This window comes from Astatotilapia calliptera, chromosome 5, assembly GCF_964374335.1.
Source record: "Astatotilapia calliptera chromosome 5, fAstCal68.1, whole genome shotgun sequence".
NCBI classification, from domain to species: Eukaryota; Metazoa; Chordata; class Actinopteri; order Cichliformes; family Cichlidae; genus Astatotilapia; species Astatotilapia calliptera.
Window position 1 is genome coordinate 75,427 of NC_137426.1, and position 18,261 is coordinate 93,687.

The 18,261-nt window shown below is 42.6% G+C and overlaps 1 protein-coding gene across 14 annotated transcripts; it reads left to right on the forward strand.

The window, feature by feature from the left end:
- Positions 1-920: 920 nt before the first annotated feature.
- On the forward strand, positions 921-16,924 carry khk (ketohexokinase). 14 transcript variants are annotated; one of them, XM_080301081.1, is made up of 10 exons: positions 1,240-1,462; positions 3,454-3,570; positions 4,575-4,695; positions 4,839-4,973; positions 11,462-11,611; positions 14,594-14,666; positions 15,003-15,149; positions 15,265-15,353; positions 15,429-15,586; positions 16,437-16,924. In XM_080301081.1, the coding sequence occupies exons 2-10, from the start codon at positions 3,486-3,488 to the stop codon at positions 16,556-16,558; spliced, it is 1,080 nt and encodes a 359-aa protein (XP_080157207.1). In that variant the 5' UTR covers positions 1,240-1,462; positions 3,454-3,485; the 3' UTR covers positions 16,559-16,924. The 14 variants fall into 14 exon arrangements, with proteins under 14 accessions (XP_080157206.1, XP_026022432.1, XP_026022431.1 ...); XM_080301086.1 differs by having other exon boundaries at positions 4,638-4,695; XM_080301079.1 differs by having other exon boundaries at positions 1,245-1,462; positions 4,561-4,695.
- The last annotated feature ends 1,337 nt before the right edge of the window (positions 16,925-18,261 follow it).

Below are 18,261 nucleotides of genomic sequence, written 5' to 3' on the forward strand. Positions count from 1 at the left end.
TCGTCTTTGAGTGACGATTTAAGGTGATAGGACATATAAATAACTGCAACTTGAATCTTTAGTATCATGAACAACATCAGCTAATTGTTATTTACTAACTAATATTAAAATGACTGTTCAGTACAGAAATGAAGCCCAACAATCATGTTTTACAGTCCTGTGGTCTCAGCCTCAGATACTCAATAAATCACACAGAGTTCATGTAGAAACAAATGAACAAAATGTGTTCTCCTTCATTTCTGTCAAACAAAGCTGTATGAAACGTTTCCAGTGGTTTGTATCATGGTTGCTAGGCAACCTGGGCAGCGCGACAAAGGCTAGACCGTCCCATTTCACAAGCCTCGCACTTCCGGCCTTAGCGGTCTTTGAGTACGCCCCTTGAGGACCGTTAAGGCTGCGTACTTTAAGGCTGCAGACCCTGAATTGGGATACAGCCGCAGTTTGTTGCTGTGACTTCACTCTGAGGTAGTGATGGTAAATTTGATTCTTTTTACTGAATCGAGTTTTAATGAGTCACTCACCAAAGTGAATCGTGTTTTTTGAGTCATTTGATTCACTGAGTCAGTTGACCAGAGAGTGCAAAAAATGTACATTTTCACTCAAACTTAATTTGTTTCTCTTTTCATGTAAATCCTACTGCTAAGATGAATGATTCTAAAAGAAAACAACTATTTTATAGAGAAAAAAAGACCAAAAACATTCTAAAATTAAGCAATTTCCTATCAAAATTGCTAAATAAACATTTATTTTGTTTATTTTTATTTTATTAGTATTTTCCTTAAATGCGTTAAATATATATTTTCTCATCTAAATGTCCACTGAAATGTGAGCCAGGGGGCGTTAATGCGCCTTAACATTGGTTGCCAACCAAGAAGAAGAAGAAGCTGTGAGCCAGGAGGGAGGGGGTTAGTGAGTCCTGAGTGATTCGCTTACGCTTACGATTCGGCACAGAAAGGGAGGGGGTGAGTAGCTCAAATGTGCTGTTAGCATGTTAGCAGAGCGATGCTACTGTGAACCGAGGTGCTATTTTCTTGATGTGAGCTTCTACTCAGGGTTTTTTCTTCCAGTTCAGAGCAGAAAATTTTTTGTTAAGATACTGGATGTTGTTTTTCTCCACAATTTTAATTATAAGCTAGATACATTGCTGCTAACAGCAACAGGGATGAGTCAGTGAGTCAGTTGGGCTTGTGAATCATGATTCATGAGTCAGTAAAGTGATTCTCGAGTATTGAACGATTCGTTCATAATTCGCGCATCACTACTCTGAGGGAATCATGGGAGGAAGTGTTTCAAAGTCCACCTGAGTGTGCGTTTCTAACACCCTCGGATCACAGAGAGTGTGTGTGTCTGTCATTGTGTGGACCAGCATGGAACAGCAGAAGAAGATTCTGTGTGTGGGGCTGGTGTGTCTCGACATCATCAACGTGGTGAACAAATACCCTGAAGAAGACACTGACAGCAGGTTAGCATCCAGGCTAACTCTCACAGCAGGTTAAGCTGCAGGCTAAAGCTGACAGCAGGTTAGCCTGCAGGCTAAAGCTGACAGCAGGTTAGTATGCACGCTAACTCTGACAGGTTAGCATCAAGGCTAATTCTGACAGCAGGTTAGCCTGCAGGCTAAAGCTGACAGCAGGTTAGCCTGCAGGCTAAAGCTGACAGCAGGTTAGCCTGCAGGCCAATTCTGACAGCAGGTTAGCCTGCAGGCCAATTCTGACAGCAGGTTAGTATGCAGGCTAAAGCTGAGAGCAGGTTAATATGTTAATATGCAAGCTAACTCTCCAGGTTGGTACAGCTTATGTTGAACCAGCTGTTTAGAGAAGTGGATCTCTAAAAATTGATTTACTGTGACATTGTATACAGTCAGGATTAGGGGTTTACGGGTAAGAGGTTTTGGTGATGTTTAGGTGTCGGGGTTGGCAGTTTTTTTAGGTCAACGTGTGGGCAAAGGTCACACTTTCATTACGTAACAGATTTCAGTGCAACACTATCGACATTTGATACTCCATTTATTTTTTTTATTTTAAAAATGAAAAAGCCAGAATATGATGTAAATGCATCTCCTTGGTGCTGCAACAAGCCCTAACCCCACAAACAGGGGTGTCACTAATCTGAAGAAGAGAATTCATCTTTTACCTCTCTCCTAACATGAGGACATTAGCATCACTGGTTCTCCTGTTCTCTTCACTCGTGTGAATGAGGCCAAGCGGACTGATCTTCTATTATCTAAGTTTTCCTGGCTGAGGCCCTGGCACTAACCTGACTATGACCCAGCTGTCCCCCAACCCTTTGCTTTTAAGTGTGGTCGATAACTGTAGCAAGGATTGCAGGCTGACAGTTTCTCCAGCACATGAACGTTTTTATATGTGTAAAACAGCATACAGCATACTGAGTGGCAGGCTTTTCAGCCCCACTCTCTCCAGCTCAGTGCTCCTCACTTCTCCTGTATAGCACACACCTCACTTCTCTGAGATCCTACTCATAGGGACGACATGATTAGGCCTTGGGGAACAGCTGTGTGCGTGAGGCTCCCCTGACATTGTGAACCCACTGCTCTGCCACAATGACTTTGTTTGTGATGCACTGGTGCTTGTTTCTCATTGGCGATGAGAAACACACTCCTTTGACTTTAACGTTAGCAGCTTCTTTTTGTTTCTGTGTGTAATGTTTGACTCCATGAAGCCTTTCATCACTCCTGCCATCAGACTAAGACCATCAGGTACCGGAACAGCTTCTTCCCCACAGCTGTCAGACTCCTGAACTCTGCCTCCTGACATCTGACCCACGTTAAACTCATGGACTGACCATACACACACACACAACCACCTACATACACACACAATGGACAACTGTACCCTCAAACACACAATAATAACATGGACTGAACCACCACTCACAACCACTAGCACTTTATATAGCCTCTGTAGAAATTATCCACACCCTCACTTACCTTAACTGCACTACTGTGTAGCTCTGTGTAAATAATCATTCTGTACATACGATAATTTTTAATCCTACAACTGTTTATAACTTGCATAGTTCACATTTCTGTATAGCTGTATATCTCAGATTTCTGTAAAGTTATTTATTTCATATTCTGTATAGTTTTTCATATTTATATCCTGTACATAGCTTGTACTCACTACAGCCTGTACATACTTATAGTTATAGAATATTCATAACATACTTCATACCATGTACATTATAACATACCATAATAGACCCATTTCTGTAATATACTTGCATATCTATATTATTGCTAATATATATTGTAATATATCTATATCATGGCTAAAGCACTTCTGGATGGATGCAAACTGCATTTCGTTGCCCTGTACCTGTGCATGTGCAATGACAACAAAGTTGAATTCTATTCTTATTCTTATTCTATTCTATCAGTATTGAAAATTAATGATTGCCCCTCTGATGGATGATGTCATTACTTTGTACCTACAGATGTCTGTCGCAGCGTTGGCAGCGGGGAGGAAATGCTTCAAACTCATGCACAGTGCTGTCGCTGCTCGGAGCGCCCTGTGCCTTCATGGGCTCCTTGTCAGCTGGTCCTGTGGCCAAGTGAGTCCTTTTCAAATGCTCATCAATAAATCCATTTGTTCAGAAATACAAGAAATACACAGTCATCAATGTTTGAGGGCAGAATCCAGACTGTTAATACCACAGTTTTTTACTGAAACTGTGGTATTTTGGAGATTCTACACACACACATACACAGAAATGAACATTATCAACCTACTGAAATAAAAGACTTTCTGCTACTTATCTGGGATATTTATCTGCTCAGTTGTTTAACTGACTGTATTCTGATTAAAAAGTATTGCTTTAATTTTTAGCAGTATAAAGAAAAATGATACTGGCAGCCACCAGTCTTTAATTTGGTGTTTGTGTGATGAAAATTAAAAAATTCGAAGTTGATTCCTTCTTATTGCATTGACAAAATTCATTAAACTTCACCTCATACTTTAACCTCGATATCAAGTCGGTGAGACTGGAAAGTGTTCACAATGTTTAATAACTGCACCAGTGGCATCAGTTTGAAAGTGACTTCCCTTCTTTTTACATTCATGAGGAAACTGGACCTCTTACCTTAACCTGAGATTCAAACTTGTTAGAGAATTTTAGCAAATGCACGCGAGATATGAATTTTAAAATCTTACGATGCCTGATTCTGAAATTATCACGTTAACAGACCTAGGCGTCCATGCTGCCAGCCTGGCAGGGTGACAGCAATACCACATCAGAGCAGGTTAAAGGTGTGGAGATGGTTCTTGATGTTTGAAGCTGTGGTGAAGTACAAAGGGGGAAACTCCTCTGGTGCTCACATTTACAAAGTGCTCTTCAAAGGGTAAAAAAAAGGCAGCTCTTTGTTCACCAGCAGTTTCACCTGAGCACTAAAAACAGGAGATTTATCATCTTTATTTAACATCCAGTCAGAAAGTGCATTACTAACATACTTGTTACCACCTCTGACTTTAATTTTTCTGTCTGCCATGTGGAGGATCTGTGTTTCAGGAAGCCAAGTCAGTGTAAACAGTTACCTGTCTGTAGTTTTATTTTGGAAGATTTTCAGAAGTACTGCATCGATGTGTCTCTGCTGTCTGAGCACCCTCAGTGCTTCCTTCCAGCCTCCATGGTCATCAGCAACACCAGCACAGGAAGTCGCACTATCCTGCACATGAACAGGTGTGTTTGTGTCACTAACGGCATCTGTTTCAGGGTCATCATAGAGGAGCTCCACCCCTCCCCTTCTGCCAGTCAGAGTTCGGGTTTCTGCCAGAGTTTTATTTTCGAGGGGACATGATCTTTCCTGTCTGTCTTTCTGTCAGTTTCATCATGGCTGACTTCTCGCAGCGGGACATCGATGTGTCAGCGGTGGTTTTGCAGGTCGAAGGTCAAACTCCATGTGCTTGTTGTGTGGTTTGTCCATCCACTGGAACTCGAACCGTCGTTCTCTCCGATACGTAAGGCATCAGGTCGTCGAAGAGCTGCGATTTTCACAGCTCACGTTAGATATTAATTAATAATGATTATTACAATGATAGAGGTTTTCTTCCAGCCTGTTTGATCAGTGTGTTATTTCTGACATTATGCCCGGCTAATCAGCACCGCAGTGAAATAATCAGTCTTCCCTTTCTCAAAAATACATTTTTAAATAAAATTCTGCAGAATCTTTCCCGTTTCTTTTGATTCTCTTTCTGGTCACCTGAACAAACCCATCAGTGGTTCAGGTGAAGCTTTACTGATTGGATTGCACCACGCCCTCTCAGACTCTAAGCTCCATCCATTGGCTGCTGAAGGTGGATGAAACAAATACACTGATGAGTTTAGAGAATCTGTCATCAGGAAGCATGAAAACCTAAATGTCAGCCTAAATCTGGTCTAATGACAACTGGGCACATGAGCCACTGCAGAGCAATGGCTCCACCAATCAGATGAGGTGAATAACAGATGACTTTTTATCAGGTCAGAGGCGAAGTTGGAAAAAGTGGACCAAACTCTTTAAAGGAGTTTCCTAGAGCAGTTTGTGTGAAGGTCGCGTAGAGGAAACTGATGATGTTGGTATTCTTTTCGTTTTGACCTCAACAACCACTGTAGCTCATTCATTTCCAGTTTCTGTTAAAAAAACGTCCTGGTTGAGATATCCACATCGAATGTTAGGTGAGCAAAAGAAAAACGTGAAGCAGTCAGTAAAACCTTCAGGCAGGTAAACTGTTTATAAAGCAGCTTCCTTTTTCTCGCTGAGCCTTGTCACAAACTTTTCTGTTAGCTCTGCAGTGGTTTCTAGGGATAATTCATCATAAATTATTTAATTTCTCCCAAAGTATAAACAAGTTTATTAATCAAAAGTCAATCTGTATGGGTTTTCTTCCACTATAAATAGAATAAGCAAAGATAAGCAAAACTGTGCAGGTGTTGTTGATCACACTTGAAGCCTAATATGGCGTCTTGTTGCAATAAACACCAAAGTATGCTTTTCTACAGTGGGCACCAGAGATGGGCAGTAGCGCGTTACTGTAATTCGATTACTTTTTTCAAGTAATGAGTAAAGTAAGGGATTACTATTGCAAAAAAGGTAATTAGATTACCGTTACTTTCCCGTAAGCACCCCACGTTACTGTGTTACTAAAACCGTGATTTTTTTGCGAGGGTGTCTCATGACAATGATGTAAGCGAGTGCGACGTTCGTGGCAACAGCTGTGTGCAGATCAAGAATGGATAATATATCGAGTCTGGGAGCGAGTATGACCGCGCAGCATTTAAAGCGTGGAAGTACTGACCTTACTTTGAGTTTAATTCTGTAAAAAGTGACAAAAACATTAGCTTCTGCTGTTCACTGCGTGGGAAGAAACTTCTTTTTACAGCGAAAAAAAACCCTAAACATCCGAGCAAGCACTGAGTACGCTACCAGTGAATGGGAAGGAAATTCACAGACAAACTCGCGGATTCTTCCACTGACCGCTGAGACACACCTGCACCAGGGCAAACATCCGCCTACCCCACTTTTTACTTGCACCTATTTGAAAGACTGAGTGTAAACACAAAAAAAAATTTTTATTTTATGTGCTGGAATGTGCAGAAAATAGGTTTAAATGTTAAACTAATTTCTTCCAGTCAGAGAATGTTGCAGATAATTAAATCTTTGCTTGATGCATAAAGTTAAAAGATTAAAACTAATAAAACAAATTTTAAAAAGAGCCTTTTCCGTTTGATTACATTTTATATGATGGATTAGGCAGAAAGTAGAATTGGGCTGAAAGATCTATCGCCTTATTACCTATTCAGGTTGTAAATCGTGTTTTTAAAAAGTAACTAAGTAATTAATTACTTTTGAAAATAAGTAATCAGTAAAGTAACAGGATTACTTTTTTGGGGAAGTAATCAGTAATTAGTTACTGATTACTTTTTTCAAGTAACTCGACCAACACTGGTGGGCACTGAGGGACAAAGGCCTGAATATAAGAGATATTCATGGTTTAATGGTGAAATTTTTTTACATTGTTGTAGGAAAATACGAAATGAGTGGAGTGATTTATTGAAAACTGTGCAAACATAGCCACGATTCCACTGTGAGTTTTCCTATCCAGGTATCCATTTTATTGCACTGCCAGTGTGTTTGGGCAGATATTACTGCATGCTGGGTCAAGATTCAAGATTCTTTATTTGTCACATGCATAATTATACAAGTACAACACACAGTGAAATGTGTCCTGAAAACGCTCCTGGGCTGTGCAAAAAGAAAACATTATACACAGTAAGTAAATATGTGCAAGGAAGACCTTACATGCAGTAAATGGGGCGACCATGGCTCAGGGGGTTTGGAAGCGTCTCTGTAACCGGAAGGTCGCCGGTTCGATCCCCGGGCTCTCTGTCCTGGTCGTTGTGTCCTTGGGCAAGACTCTTTACCCTACTTGCCTACTGGTGATGGCCAGAGGGGCCGATGGTGCGATATGGCAGCCTCGCTTCTGTCAGTCTGCCCCAGGGCAGCTGTGGCTACAACTGTAGCTGCCTCCACCAGTGTGTGAATGTGAGAGTGAATGAATAGTGGCATTGTAAAGCGCTTTGGGTGCCTTGAAAAGCGCTATATAAATCCAATCCATTATTATTATTATTGAGTGAATTATATAATTAAGTAAATTTAAATAAAATAAAACAATCTGGAAATTTAAGTTGAAAAACTGAGAATGTACATTGTGCGAGAGGGATGCTGAAGTGTCTTGTGCCGTAGTGTGGCAAGAAAGATCAGGCATGATATGAGGATATGGTAAGAAAAAGTCCTGTCTCAGTCACTTATGGATGCTGTGAGTGGGGGGGCATGTCCTGATTTAACACCAGGATGGCCTGGGGAAAGGAGCTCCTCTTGAGTCTCTCTGTTTTTGCCTGGATGGTGGTGGAACCTTCTGCCTGATTGCAGAAGTTGGAACTGTTCCTGGGATGGGACGAGTCCTTCAGTATCTGAGCTGCTCTGGACCAGCATCTCCTCATGTAAATGTCCTGTAAGGAGGGGACAGCAGCCCTGCAGCAGTGTTTTGCCGTACGGCTCACTCTCTGAAGAGCTTTTTGGCCTTGACAAAGCGGTTCCCATACCAGGATGTGATGTTCTCTGTGAGGATGCTCTCCACAGCGCCTGTGTACAATACAGTACAATTTTATTTATATAGCACATTTAAAAAACCCACAGGTATGCCAAAGTGCTTCACAGAGTTAGAGCAATAATAAATACAAATACAAAATACAAATAAAATATACTAACAGGCGGGTGACATAACTAACCAATAATACACCAGGCATAGTAGGCACAACCCGAAAGGCTGAAGGTTAAAACATTATAAATATTAATAAAGCGAAAAAGATAACTTACAGTACACCAAAAATGCGGGCTCTAGGAGGCGGGGAAAGCAAGGCTCTCCCCGCTCTGAACTCCTTCAGTTGTCGTAGGTGGTACAGGCGCTGCCTAGCCTTTTTGGACTGGACCTGAATGTGTGCAGACCATGTCAGGTCTGAGGAGATGTGGACACCAAGATACTTGAAGGACTGCACCCTCTCCACTGGAGCTCCTGATGATAATGGGCTTGTGGTCTCTGTGCTGACTCCTGAAGTCCAACACCAGCTCCTTGGTTGAGCTAGAGGTGGTTGTCCTGGCACCACGATGCCAGATTCTTCACTTCATCCATGTAGGCCGCCTCATCGTTGTTGGAGACGGCGCCCAACACCACTGTGTCGTCAGCAAACTTCGCAATGGTGTTGGAGCCATGGGTGGCCACACAGTCTGAAGTGGGAGTAGAGCAGTGGCGAGAGGACACGCCCCTGTGACGCTCCGGTGTTGATGGTGATGTTGTCAGAGACACACCTACCCACCCTCACCACCTGAGTTCTGCCAGTGAGGAAGTCCAACACCCATGCACTCATACGACTGTTGAGTCCCAGATCCCTCAGCTTTTTGAACAGTCTGCAGGGCACTATTGTGTTAAACACTGAACTGTAATCTACGAACAGCATTCTCACATAGTTACCCTGTTTCTTGTCCACGTGGCTGAGTGTGGTGTGCAGGACATGGGCGATGGCGTCCTCTGTGGATCTGTTGGGTCGGTAGGCGAACTGGAGCGGATCTGTGGTGTCTGCGATGGAGGAGGAGATGATGTTCTTCAGCAGCCTCTCGATCACCTTCATAACCACCGAAGTCAGTGCAACTGGCCGGTAGTCATTCAGGAATGAGGGCTTGTTGTTCTTGGGCACAGGGATGATGGTGGATCTCTTGAAGCATGTGGGGACCACAGACTTAGCCAGGAACTCATTGAAGATGGAAGTGAACACACCTACTAGCTGGTCAGCACAGCAGACGGCCGGTGATGCCGTCTGGCCCCGCTGCTTTCCTTGTGTTCACGCTCTTCAGCCCCACTCAGATGCTCCGCAATGCTGATCACTGGTCTCTCTCTTTCTCTCTCTGATGATGTCACCGTCCTCAGTTGTCAGGCAGTAGTTAGCATGATCAGCTGAAGTTCCAGATTATCTGTCAGGTCTTTGCTTTTTTCCCCTTACTTAAGGACGTGACTTTCAGATACTGTTCATCTTCTCTGAACAGTTCTTTTTTTGTCCTCCAAGTTTCCTCAGCTTTTTAACACTAGGGATTATTTTCACTCTGGCCTGCAACAGTAAGGGCAACAGGCCTTTTTTTTTTTTTTTTTAAAGAGGCTGAGTTCTCAGTGTATTTTTATTTTGACAACATTTTGAAACTGACCTGCAACAAAACTAATGAATTCATTATTGTGACATGATAGGGTGGGGCAAGGTCTCACAATGGGTTCACCCAAGACCTTGGCTGATGGTGACCCATGCTCATTTTTCATCTTGGCTCATGTGATTGCGTAGATGATCAACAGTGGGTCCATCACCCTCTTAGGGACACTACCAATAGGTCTTAAAAATCACCAATTGCTCTTAGAACTGAAGAGGCATCTCGGATGAGAGGTGAGACGTGTTGAGAAACGTAAAGAAGTCCACACGGTTTTCTTTCCAAGCTCTTTAAATTATTGTAAATGTACAAGAGTGAAAGTTTATCACACCATCCACCTCTGCCTGTAATCCAGCATTCCCCTCAGCAGATATAAACACGTTTACAGCAAATACAAAAATTGTTTCGGTCTATTTTGTCTTCCAGGGGCCAGAGCAGGCAACATTGAGGGAAATTTAAAACTGCTGGCTAAATGTAAACATGAATTCAGTAAAATTGTAATTCACTTCAGCAGTAATGACACCCGTTTACGTAATTCCGAGGTCACCAAAATCAATGTTGAATCGGTGTGTAACTTTGCCAAAACAATGTCAGACTCTGTAGTTTTCTCTGGTCCCCTCCCCAATCAGACCAGGAGTGACATGTTTAGCCGCATGTTCTCCTTAAATTGCTGGCTGTCTGAGTGGTGTCCCAGAAACGATGTGGGCTTCATAGATAATTGGCAAACCTTCTGGAGGAAACCTGGTCTTGTTAGGAGAGACGGCATCCATCCCACTTTGGATGGAGCAGCTCTCATTTCTGGAAATCTGCCCAAATTTATTAAACCCCCCAAAATATGACTATCCAGAGTTGGGACCAGGAAGCAGAGTTGTAGTCTTACACGCCTCTCTGCTAGACCTCAGTGCAGCCATTAGAGCGGGACTCTCCTGGGAACAACAAGCAGAAGCGGAGGTGCAGCAGACGTGGAGGAGCTGACCGAAGGCGCTTGGTTAGCAAAAGAAGGTTAACCCTCCCGGTCATACTCCTTGCCAATGTTCAGTCTTTGGAAAATAAAATAGACAAACTCCCTGCTCGAATTTCCACGCAAACGTCAGGAGTGCTCCATACTGTGTTTTTGCAAAATACTGGCTGGGGGAGAGAACACCCGATAACACCAGATGGCTACGGGGTCTTCAGAGCGGGCGAAGTGCTCCGGGCAGTGGCAAGATACGCGGCGGAGGAATGGCCGCCCTCATCAAACAATTGTGGTGTACTGACTGTAAGATCATTTCAAAATCCTGCTCTGAAAATGTGGAATTTCTGACTTTGATAAAGGCCTTGCTATTTGCCCAGAGAACTGCAGTGCATCATTGTGTGCAGTGTACATGCCTAAACTACATCAGTTTGTAACCTTCCCCACCACAGGAAATAAAATACTGGATCACTGTTACAGCAAGATCAGAAATGCCTTCTCAGCTGAACCAAAACCTAATTTCAGAAAGTTTAATCACCTGGCAATCTGGCTAAAACCCATATATAACAAAAAGCTCAAGACAAAACCAGTCACAGTCAGGCCTATTAATACCTGGACTGACAGTGCAAAAGCCAGTCTGCTGGGCAGAGCTGCTTAGAGACTACAGACTGGAGCATCTTCAAAGGAACAGCTAACAATATCCACGAATACACAGAGACTGTAAGCGACTACATAAACTGGTGTACGTGTATTTGTATCCCTCCCAGGACTGTGCGCAGGTTCCAAGGCCAAAAACCCTGGCTTAATGGAGACATTAAACTGGAAATAAGGGAGAGGAGGGAGGCCTTCAAGGCAGGAGATCAGATGGAGTATAAGAGAGCCCACTACGAACTGCAGAAGTCCATCAGAGTAGCAAAGTGAGCCCACTCAAAAAGAAAAAGAAACAAAGAAAAAAAACATCTTGTCTTTATCTTATAAAAAGTGTAACTTGACCTGGAGAGCTCTGCACAAGAATTCCAATGTGCATGGACTGTTGGTCCTGTGCACAAATGGCAAATAAAAATCTTGAATCTTGAATCCTACAGTATTTAAAAGTAGAATGGGAGGCAGAGCCTTCAGTTTTCAGGCCCCTCTTCTGTGGAACCAGCTTCCAGTTTGGATTCAGGAGACAGACACTATCTCTACTTTCAAGATTAGGCTTCAAACCTTCCTTTTTGCTAAAGCATATAGTTAGGGCTGGACCAGGTGACCCTGAATCCTCCCTTAGTTATGCTGCAATAGACATAGGCTGCTGTTATTAATCTCCGTCTGTCCTCCACAGCATGTCTTTATCCTGTCTTCCTTCTCTCACCCCAACCGGTCACAGCAGATGGCCCCGCCCCTCCCTGAGCCTGGTTCTGCCGGAGGTTTCTTCCTGTTAAAAGGGAGTTTTTCCTTCCCACTGTCGCCAAAGGGCTTGCTCATAGGGGGTCATATGATTGCTGGATTTTTCTCTGTATGTATTATTGTAGGGTGTACCTTACAATATAAAGCGCCTTCAGGCGACTGTTGTCGTGATTTGACGCTATGTGAATAAAACTGAATTGAAAGTCTCTATAGGAGGATGTTTCTATAATTCACCTGTTTCAACTGTATTAAGACTAAAAGTTTGCATTATAAAGGTGGGGCCTCTCTGACTGACTGGTGGATGGCAACACAGTCAGCTTTACAGGGAGTGCAGAATTATTAGGCAAGTTGTATTTTTGAGGAATAATTGTATTATTGAACAACAACCATGTTCTCAATGAACCCAAAAAACTCATTAATATCAAAGCTGAATGTTTTTGGAAGTAGTTTTTAGTTTGTAGTGTTTAGTATGTTGCTTTGTTGTTGTTTTTTTTGTCTTTTTTGCTTGTTTTCTATTCTTCTCTCAACAGGTGATCCAGGAGATTTTTATTTTTTTTCTCCCCCCCTTTCTCACTGTCCCTCTCCCCTTCTGTTTTTCCTTTCCTTCCTCTTTCTTTCTCCCTCTCCTATCCCTCACTCATGTCTGTCCCGTCTGTAACATCTGAAAATAAAATATAATAAATAATAAAAACAAAGATTGACCAAATGGACCAATACGGCAATGCCACGATGATCCATTTGGCAAAGTAAATCCATTGGGTATCCTTGTTGGTCTTCAGACAACAATTCTGACGGCTAAAGAACCAAATGGGACAGGCAGAAAAAAAAAAAAAAAAAAAGGAAGTAGTTTTTAGTTTGTTTTTAGTTTTAGCTATTTTAGGGGGATATCTGTGTGTGCAGGTGACTATTACTGTGCATAATTATTAGGCAACTTAACAAAAAACAAATATATACCCATTTCAATTATTTATTTTTACCAGTGAAACCAATATAACATCTCCACATTCACAAATATACATTTCTGACATTCAAAAACAAAACAAAAACAAATCAGCGACCAATATAGCCACCTTTCTTTGCAAGGACACTCAAAAGCCTGCCATCCATGGATTCTGTCAGTGTTTTGATCTGTTCACCATCAACATTGCGTGCAGCAGCAACCACAGCCTCCCAGACACTGTTCAGAGAGGTGTACTGTTTTCCCTCCTTGTAAATCTCACATTTGATGATGGACCACAGGTTCTCAATGGGGTTCAGATCAGGTGAACAAGGAGGCCATGTCATCAGTTTGTCTTCTTTTATACCCTTTCTTGCCAGCCACGCTGTGGAGTACTTGGACGCGTGTGATGGAGCATTGTCCTGCATGAAAATCATGTTTTTCTTGAAGGATGCAGACTTCTTCCTGTACCACTGCTTGAAGAAGGTGTCTTCCAGAAACTGGCAGTAGGACTGGGAGTTGAGCTTGACTCCATCCTCAACCCGAAAAGGCCCCACAAGCTCATCTTTGATGATACCAGCCCAAACCAGTACTCCACCTCCACCTTGCTGGCGTCTGAGTCGGACTGGAGCTCTCTGCCCTTTACCAATCCAGCCACGGGCCCATCCATCTGGCCCATCAAGACTCACTCTCATTTCATCAGTCCATAAAACCTTAGAAAAATCAGTCTTGAGATATTTCTTGGCCCAGTCTTGACGTTTCAGCTTGTGTGTCTTGTTCAGTGGTGGTCGTCTTTCAGCCTTTCTTACCTTGGCCATGTCTCTGAGTATTGCACACCTTGTGCTTTTGGGCACTCCAGTGATGTTGCAGCTCTGAAATATGGCCAAACTGGTGGCAAGTGGCATCTTGGCAGCTGCACGCTTGACTTTTCTCAGTTCATGGGCAGTTATTTGGTGCCTTGGTTTTTCCACACACTTCTTGCGACCCTGTTGACTATTTTGAATGAAACGCTTGATTGTTCGATGATCAGCTTTGCAATTTTGAGACTGCTGCATCCCTCTGCAAGATATCTCACTATTTTTGACTTTTCTGAGCCTGTCAAGTCCTTCTTTTGACCCATTTTGCCAAAGGAAAGGACGTTGCCTAATAATTATGCACACCTGATATAGGGTGTTGATGTCATTAGACCACACCCCTTCTCATTACAGAGATGCACATCACCTAATATGCTTAATTGGTAGTAGGCTTTCGAGCCTATACAGCTTGGAGTAAGACAACATGCATGAAGAGGATGATGTGGACAAAATACTCATTTGCCTAATAATTCTGCACTCCCTGTATAGTAGCTTGCTGTCTGATAGGCTGCACCTGCTCTGTGGTTGTTCCATGAATTTTATACAGCAGAGCAGTTTACCAGTCCTGCTGGTTTGGTGTCATAATGATGTGATAGGAAGGTTAACATGAATCTGCTAAATGCAGGGAGAATCCAGAAAAAATGGTTTGACCTGAGTTTTGAAGAGATGGAAGTGGTTGTTTTAAAGGACCATAAGCTCTGACCTCAATTCCTGTCTGTCAGGAACCTTCCAGATGTCACAGCAGAGGATTTTTCAAAAGTTCACCTTCATCAGTTCAAGTGGATCCACTGGGAGGTGAGTAAAGTCCAGTAAACGAGCCAACCCAACCTAGTATTAAACTGACATTGGTAATCAGAATTTTAAATTAAGATCATAAACACAACCTGTTAATGATGAGTAACCAATCAGAAAACACCTGTCACCATCTTAACACCTTTCCAGCCTGCACTCCTCAGAGGTTTGTGCTCATTTAGAAACAATATTTTCACCAGAAGACTTAAAAAACAACAACATTAATTTGAAATTGATCAATGATGATTAATTCATTAAACAAAAGTGCACTCTAACCCACTGGAAACTGTTTTGTCTCATAAATCTTGTTTGTTTGCTGTCACACTTTAACTCCTGTAGGGCCGAAACGCAGAGGAGCAGGTGAAGATGATCCAGCAGGTAGAGCGATATAACAGCATGTTGCCACAGCAACAGAAGATCACCATTTCCGTGGAGATAGAGAAGACCAGACAGCCGCTGTACCAGCTGTTTCCTCATGGCGATGTGGTGAGAGCTTCTGTGCCAGAACCAGGAGAACATAAACTGCCCACTCTATCAGACAAAATGTTATTGCATGTTTTCTGTCACGTGTTGCAAATTCATCGCGGTTTCATGTCTTTAGGTTTTTGTCAGTAAGGACGTTGCTCGTGATTTTGGGTTTGAGTCAGCTGAAGCTGCCCTGAAAGGACTTTACAGTCGAGTCAAACAGGGGTGAGCGGTCACAGGTCAGCAGTGTAACATTAGTAACAACCATAGAAATAAAAATATGACGCCATCCTTCCTTAGGGCCATCCTGATCTGTGCCTGGGCAGAAAAAGGAGCTGATGCTTTGGGTCCTGATGGTGTGATCATTCATTCTGATGCATTTCCTCCTGAAAGTCTCGTTGATACGCTTGGAGCTGGGGACACCTTCAACGCTGCTGTCATCTACACACTGTCCAAGGGTGAGACTTTTAAACATCTATGTAGCAGGAAGCCAGCAAAACCTCAGTATTCTGTAGCAAATAGCTTTATTAATAAAGTGCTGATCCTGATACACGCCAGAACAAAACCTGTTTTAACATATATCCGTTGTTGTAAGTGTACATGGATTGGCTCTTATATAATCCTTTTCTATGCTACTTGAGCACTCAAAACTTTATACAACATGCCTCATCCACCCATGGACAGACAGTTTTCTATCCACAAGCTATGCGACTTGGGGTCCTATTTTGGCATGCAGACTGGAGCAGCCAGGAACCCAATCACGACCGTTCTGATTAGTCGGTGACCTGCTCCCATGACCCCACGGAGGAAAAGATGAGATGGAAACATTTCAACACAGGACCATCACAATAAGACTGTTAATTAAATTAAAACTGTTAATTAAACTTCCCTTTAATTAACTTTGATTTATACAGCACCAAATCACAACAACAGTCTCAAGGTGTTTTATATTGTAAGGTAGACCCTACAATAATACATACAGAGAAAAACCCCCTATGACCCCCTATGAGCAAGCACTTTGGCGACAGTGGGAAGGAAAAACTCCCTTTTAACAGGAAGAAACCTCCGGCAGAACCAGGCTCAGGGAGGGGCGGGGCCATCTGCTGTGATTGGTTGGGGTGAGAGAAGGAAGACAGGATAAAGACATGCTGTGGAAGAGAGACAGAGGTTAATAACAGATATGATTCAATGCAGAGAGGTCTGTTAACACATAGTAATGCCCTTTAATTCCCCTTTACTTTTAAATAAAATAAATCAGTAACACCTGAGGACTGATTAATTTAAAAGATCAATGTTTTCTGTCTATAGGTGGAAGTTTGCAAGATGCCCTAACCTTTGGCTGCAGGGTTGCTGGCAGGAAGTGTGGTTTCCATGGTTATGACAGCATCAGCAAAGTCTTCAATGACATGCAACCACAAAGTTTGTTTTAGGGAAACACAGTCCACAAAAGCACATGACCACATGAAAAACAATGTGTAAACATAAACATGTGTGTTAACGTGAAAGTGTTTGAAGGCACAACTGAAATTTTATCTAATTTTCAGTTTAAGGAAAATCATCTGTGGTATAAGGGATCTGCATAATTACAATTAGTAACTGACATTTAACATCTATTAGTTCATTCATTCACAGATCAATAACTGGATTATTGTTCAATAAATGATTAACTGAAGTGAGAGAAGCAAACGTTTCTTTGGAGTGTTTTTACTTGGTGGAATTAAATCTCACTGATCAGTGATCGGGTTGATTGTTTTTGTCCTGATAGTTTGTTTTTCATTAAAACAATTACCACTCGATGCTCAGACACAGCTTCCTTTCATTCTCTCTACAAATAACCGTGTCATGGTACTCACTCGCAAGGTCTGGTTTCTTGCACAGAAAGGAACAAAAAGCCAAAGACGACAAACATGTTTTTATTGAAGACCCAATTCTACTAACGATTTCCAGTTTAACAACCAGGCGTCAAACAACTGTTGTACTCCAGCTTCTCACAGGGGAGTTAAACATCCCAGGTGCAACTGGCAGTGGCAAGCAGGAAGGGCCACCTCTAAAACACAAGGCATAATTGGCACACATACACATGAGTGAGAGCGATGGAGAAAGGAAATTGAGTCATCAGAACCACAACAATAGCAGAAAACTTGCTGAGCACCAGTTCAGCTCACTGGGATGAGCAGGTGACCATATGCCTCTCAGTTTTAAGAAAGGCTAGTGACCCCTGTTATAGAGTCTGACAGCTGCAGGGATTATATACAAATATTCAACTGGGGGTTAGGGTTTAACCAGGTCAAAATTTTTTTTTAAAAAGAAGACTTTATAAGATAGACCTTCTGAGTATCACTACAAAGATTACCAACAGTGGTCCTCATACCACAGTTTGATATCAGCAAACACTGAGAGCATACATTGATATGACACCACAGCCATGCTACCATTCAAACACTGATAACAGCATAAATCGAATTAAATCGGGACTTGATGAGACCTTTCGAGTATCACTAGAAATATTATAAACAGTCGTCTCCATACCACAGTTTGCTATCAGTAAACACTGATAGCATACCACATCCATGTTAGCAGTGTATAAACAGATGGTTTAGCATATATTAGCAAAGGTATCAATAAAGGACTACTGTATTAAACACTTTTACTAACCTCAAGCAGATGGACAGGCGCTCTGCAGGTGGGATTGAGCGCCTGTAGTTGTTGTCTAGGCGGGCGATGCTTGGACCGCCGTGGGACAGCAGCTCCTCAAACTGGGCCAGGGAAAGACAGTGGTATCGCTGAAAGTGGCCGTCATCCAGGCGCAGCTCCTGGAGCAAGTGGTGAAACTCACCAAACTGCTCACGCTTCTGGAGGACTTGATGGACCCAGGTACGGCGAGGACGTCCTTTACGCCGCTGCTCTGCTCTCCACAGTAAATAAAAAAGGGAGACTCTCTATTCAAACGCTAGATCAACAGCTGCCATCTTGCAAACATACCACCTGGCACTACTTCCTCCAACATTTCCACAAGTAATTCGCGTTGGACAAACGTTGAGGTGCGAATGTGCACGCGTCAAGCTGGCACGTTTTGGTCGTGTCTGTCGCGTTCGGTGTGAACACACCGTAATGACAGAATGGCAGCTGTTTT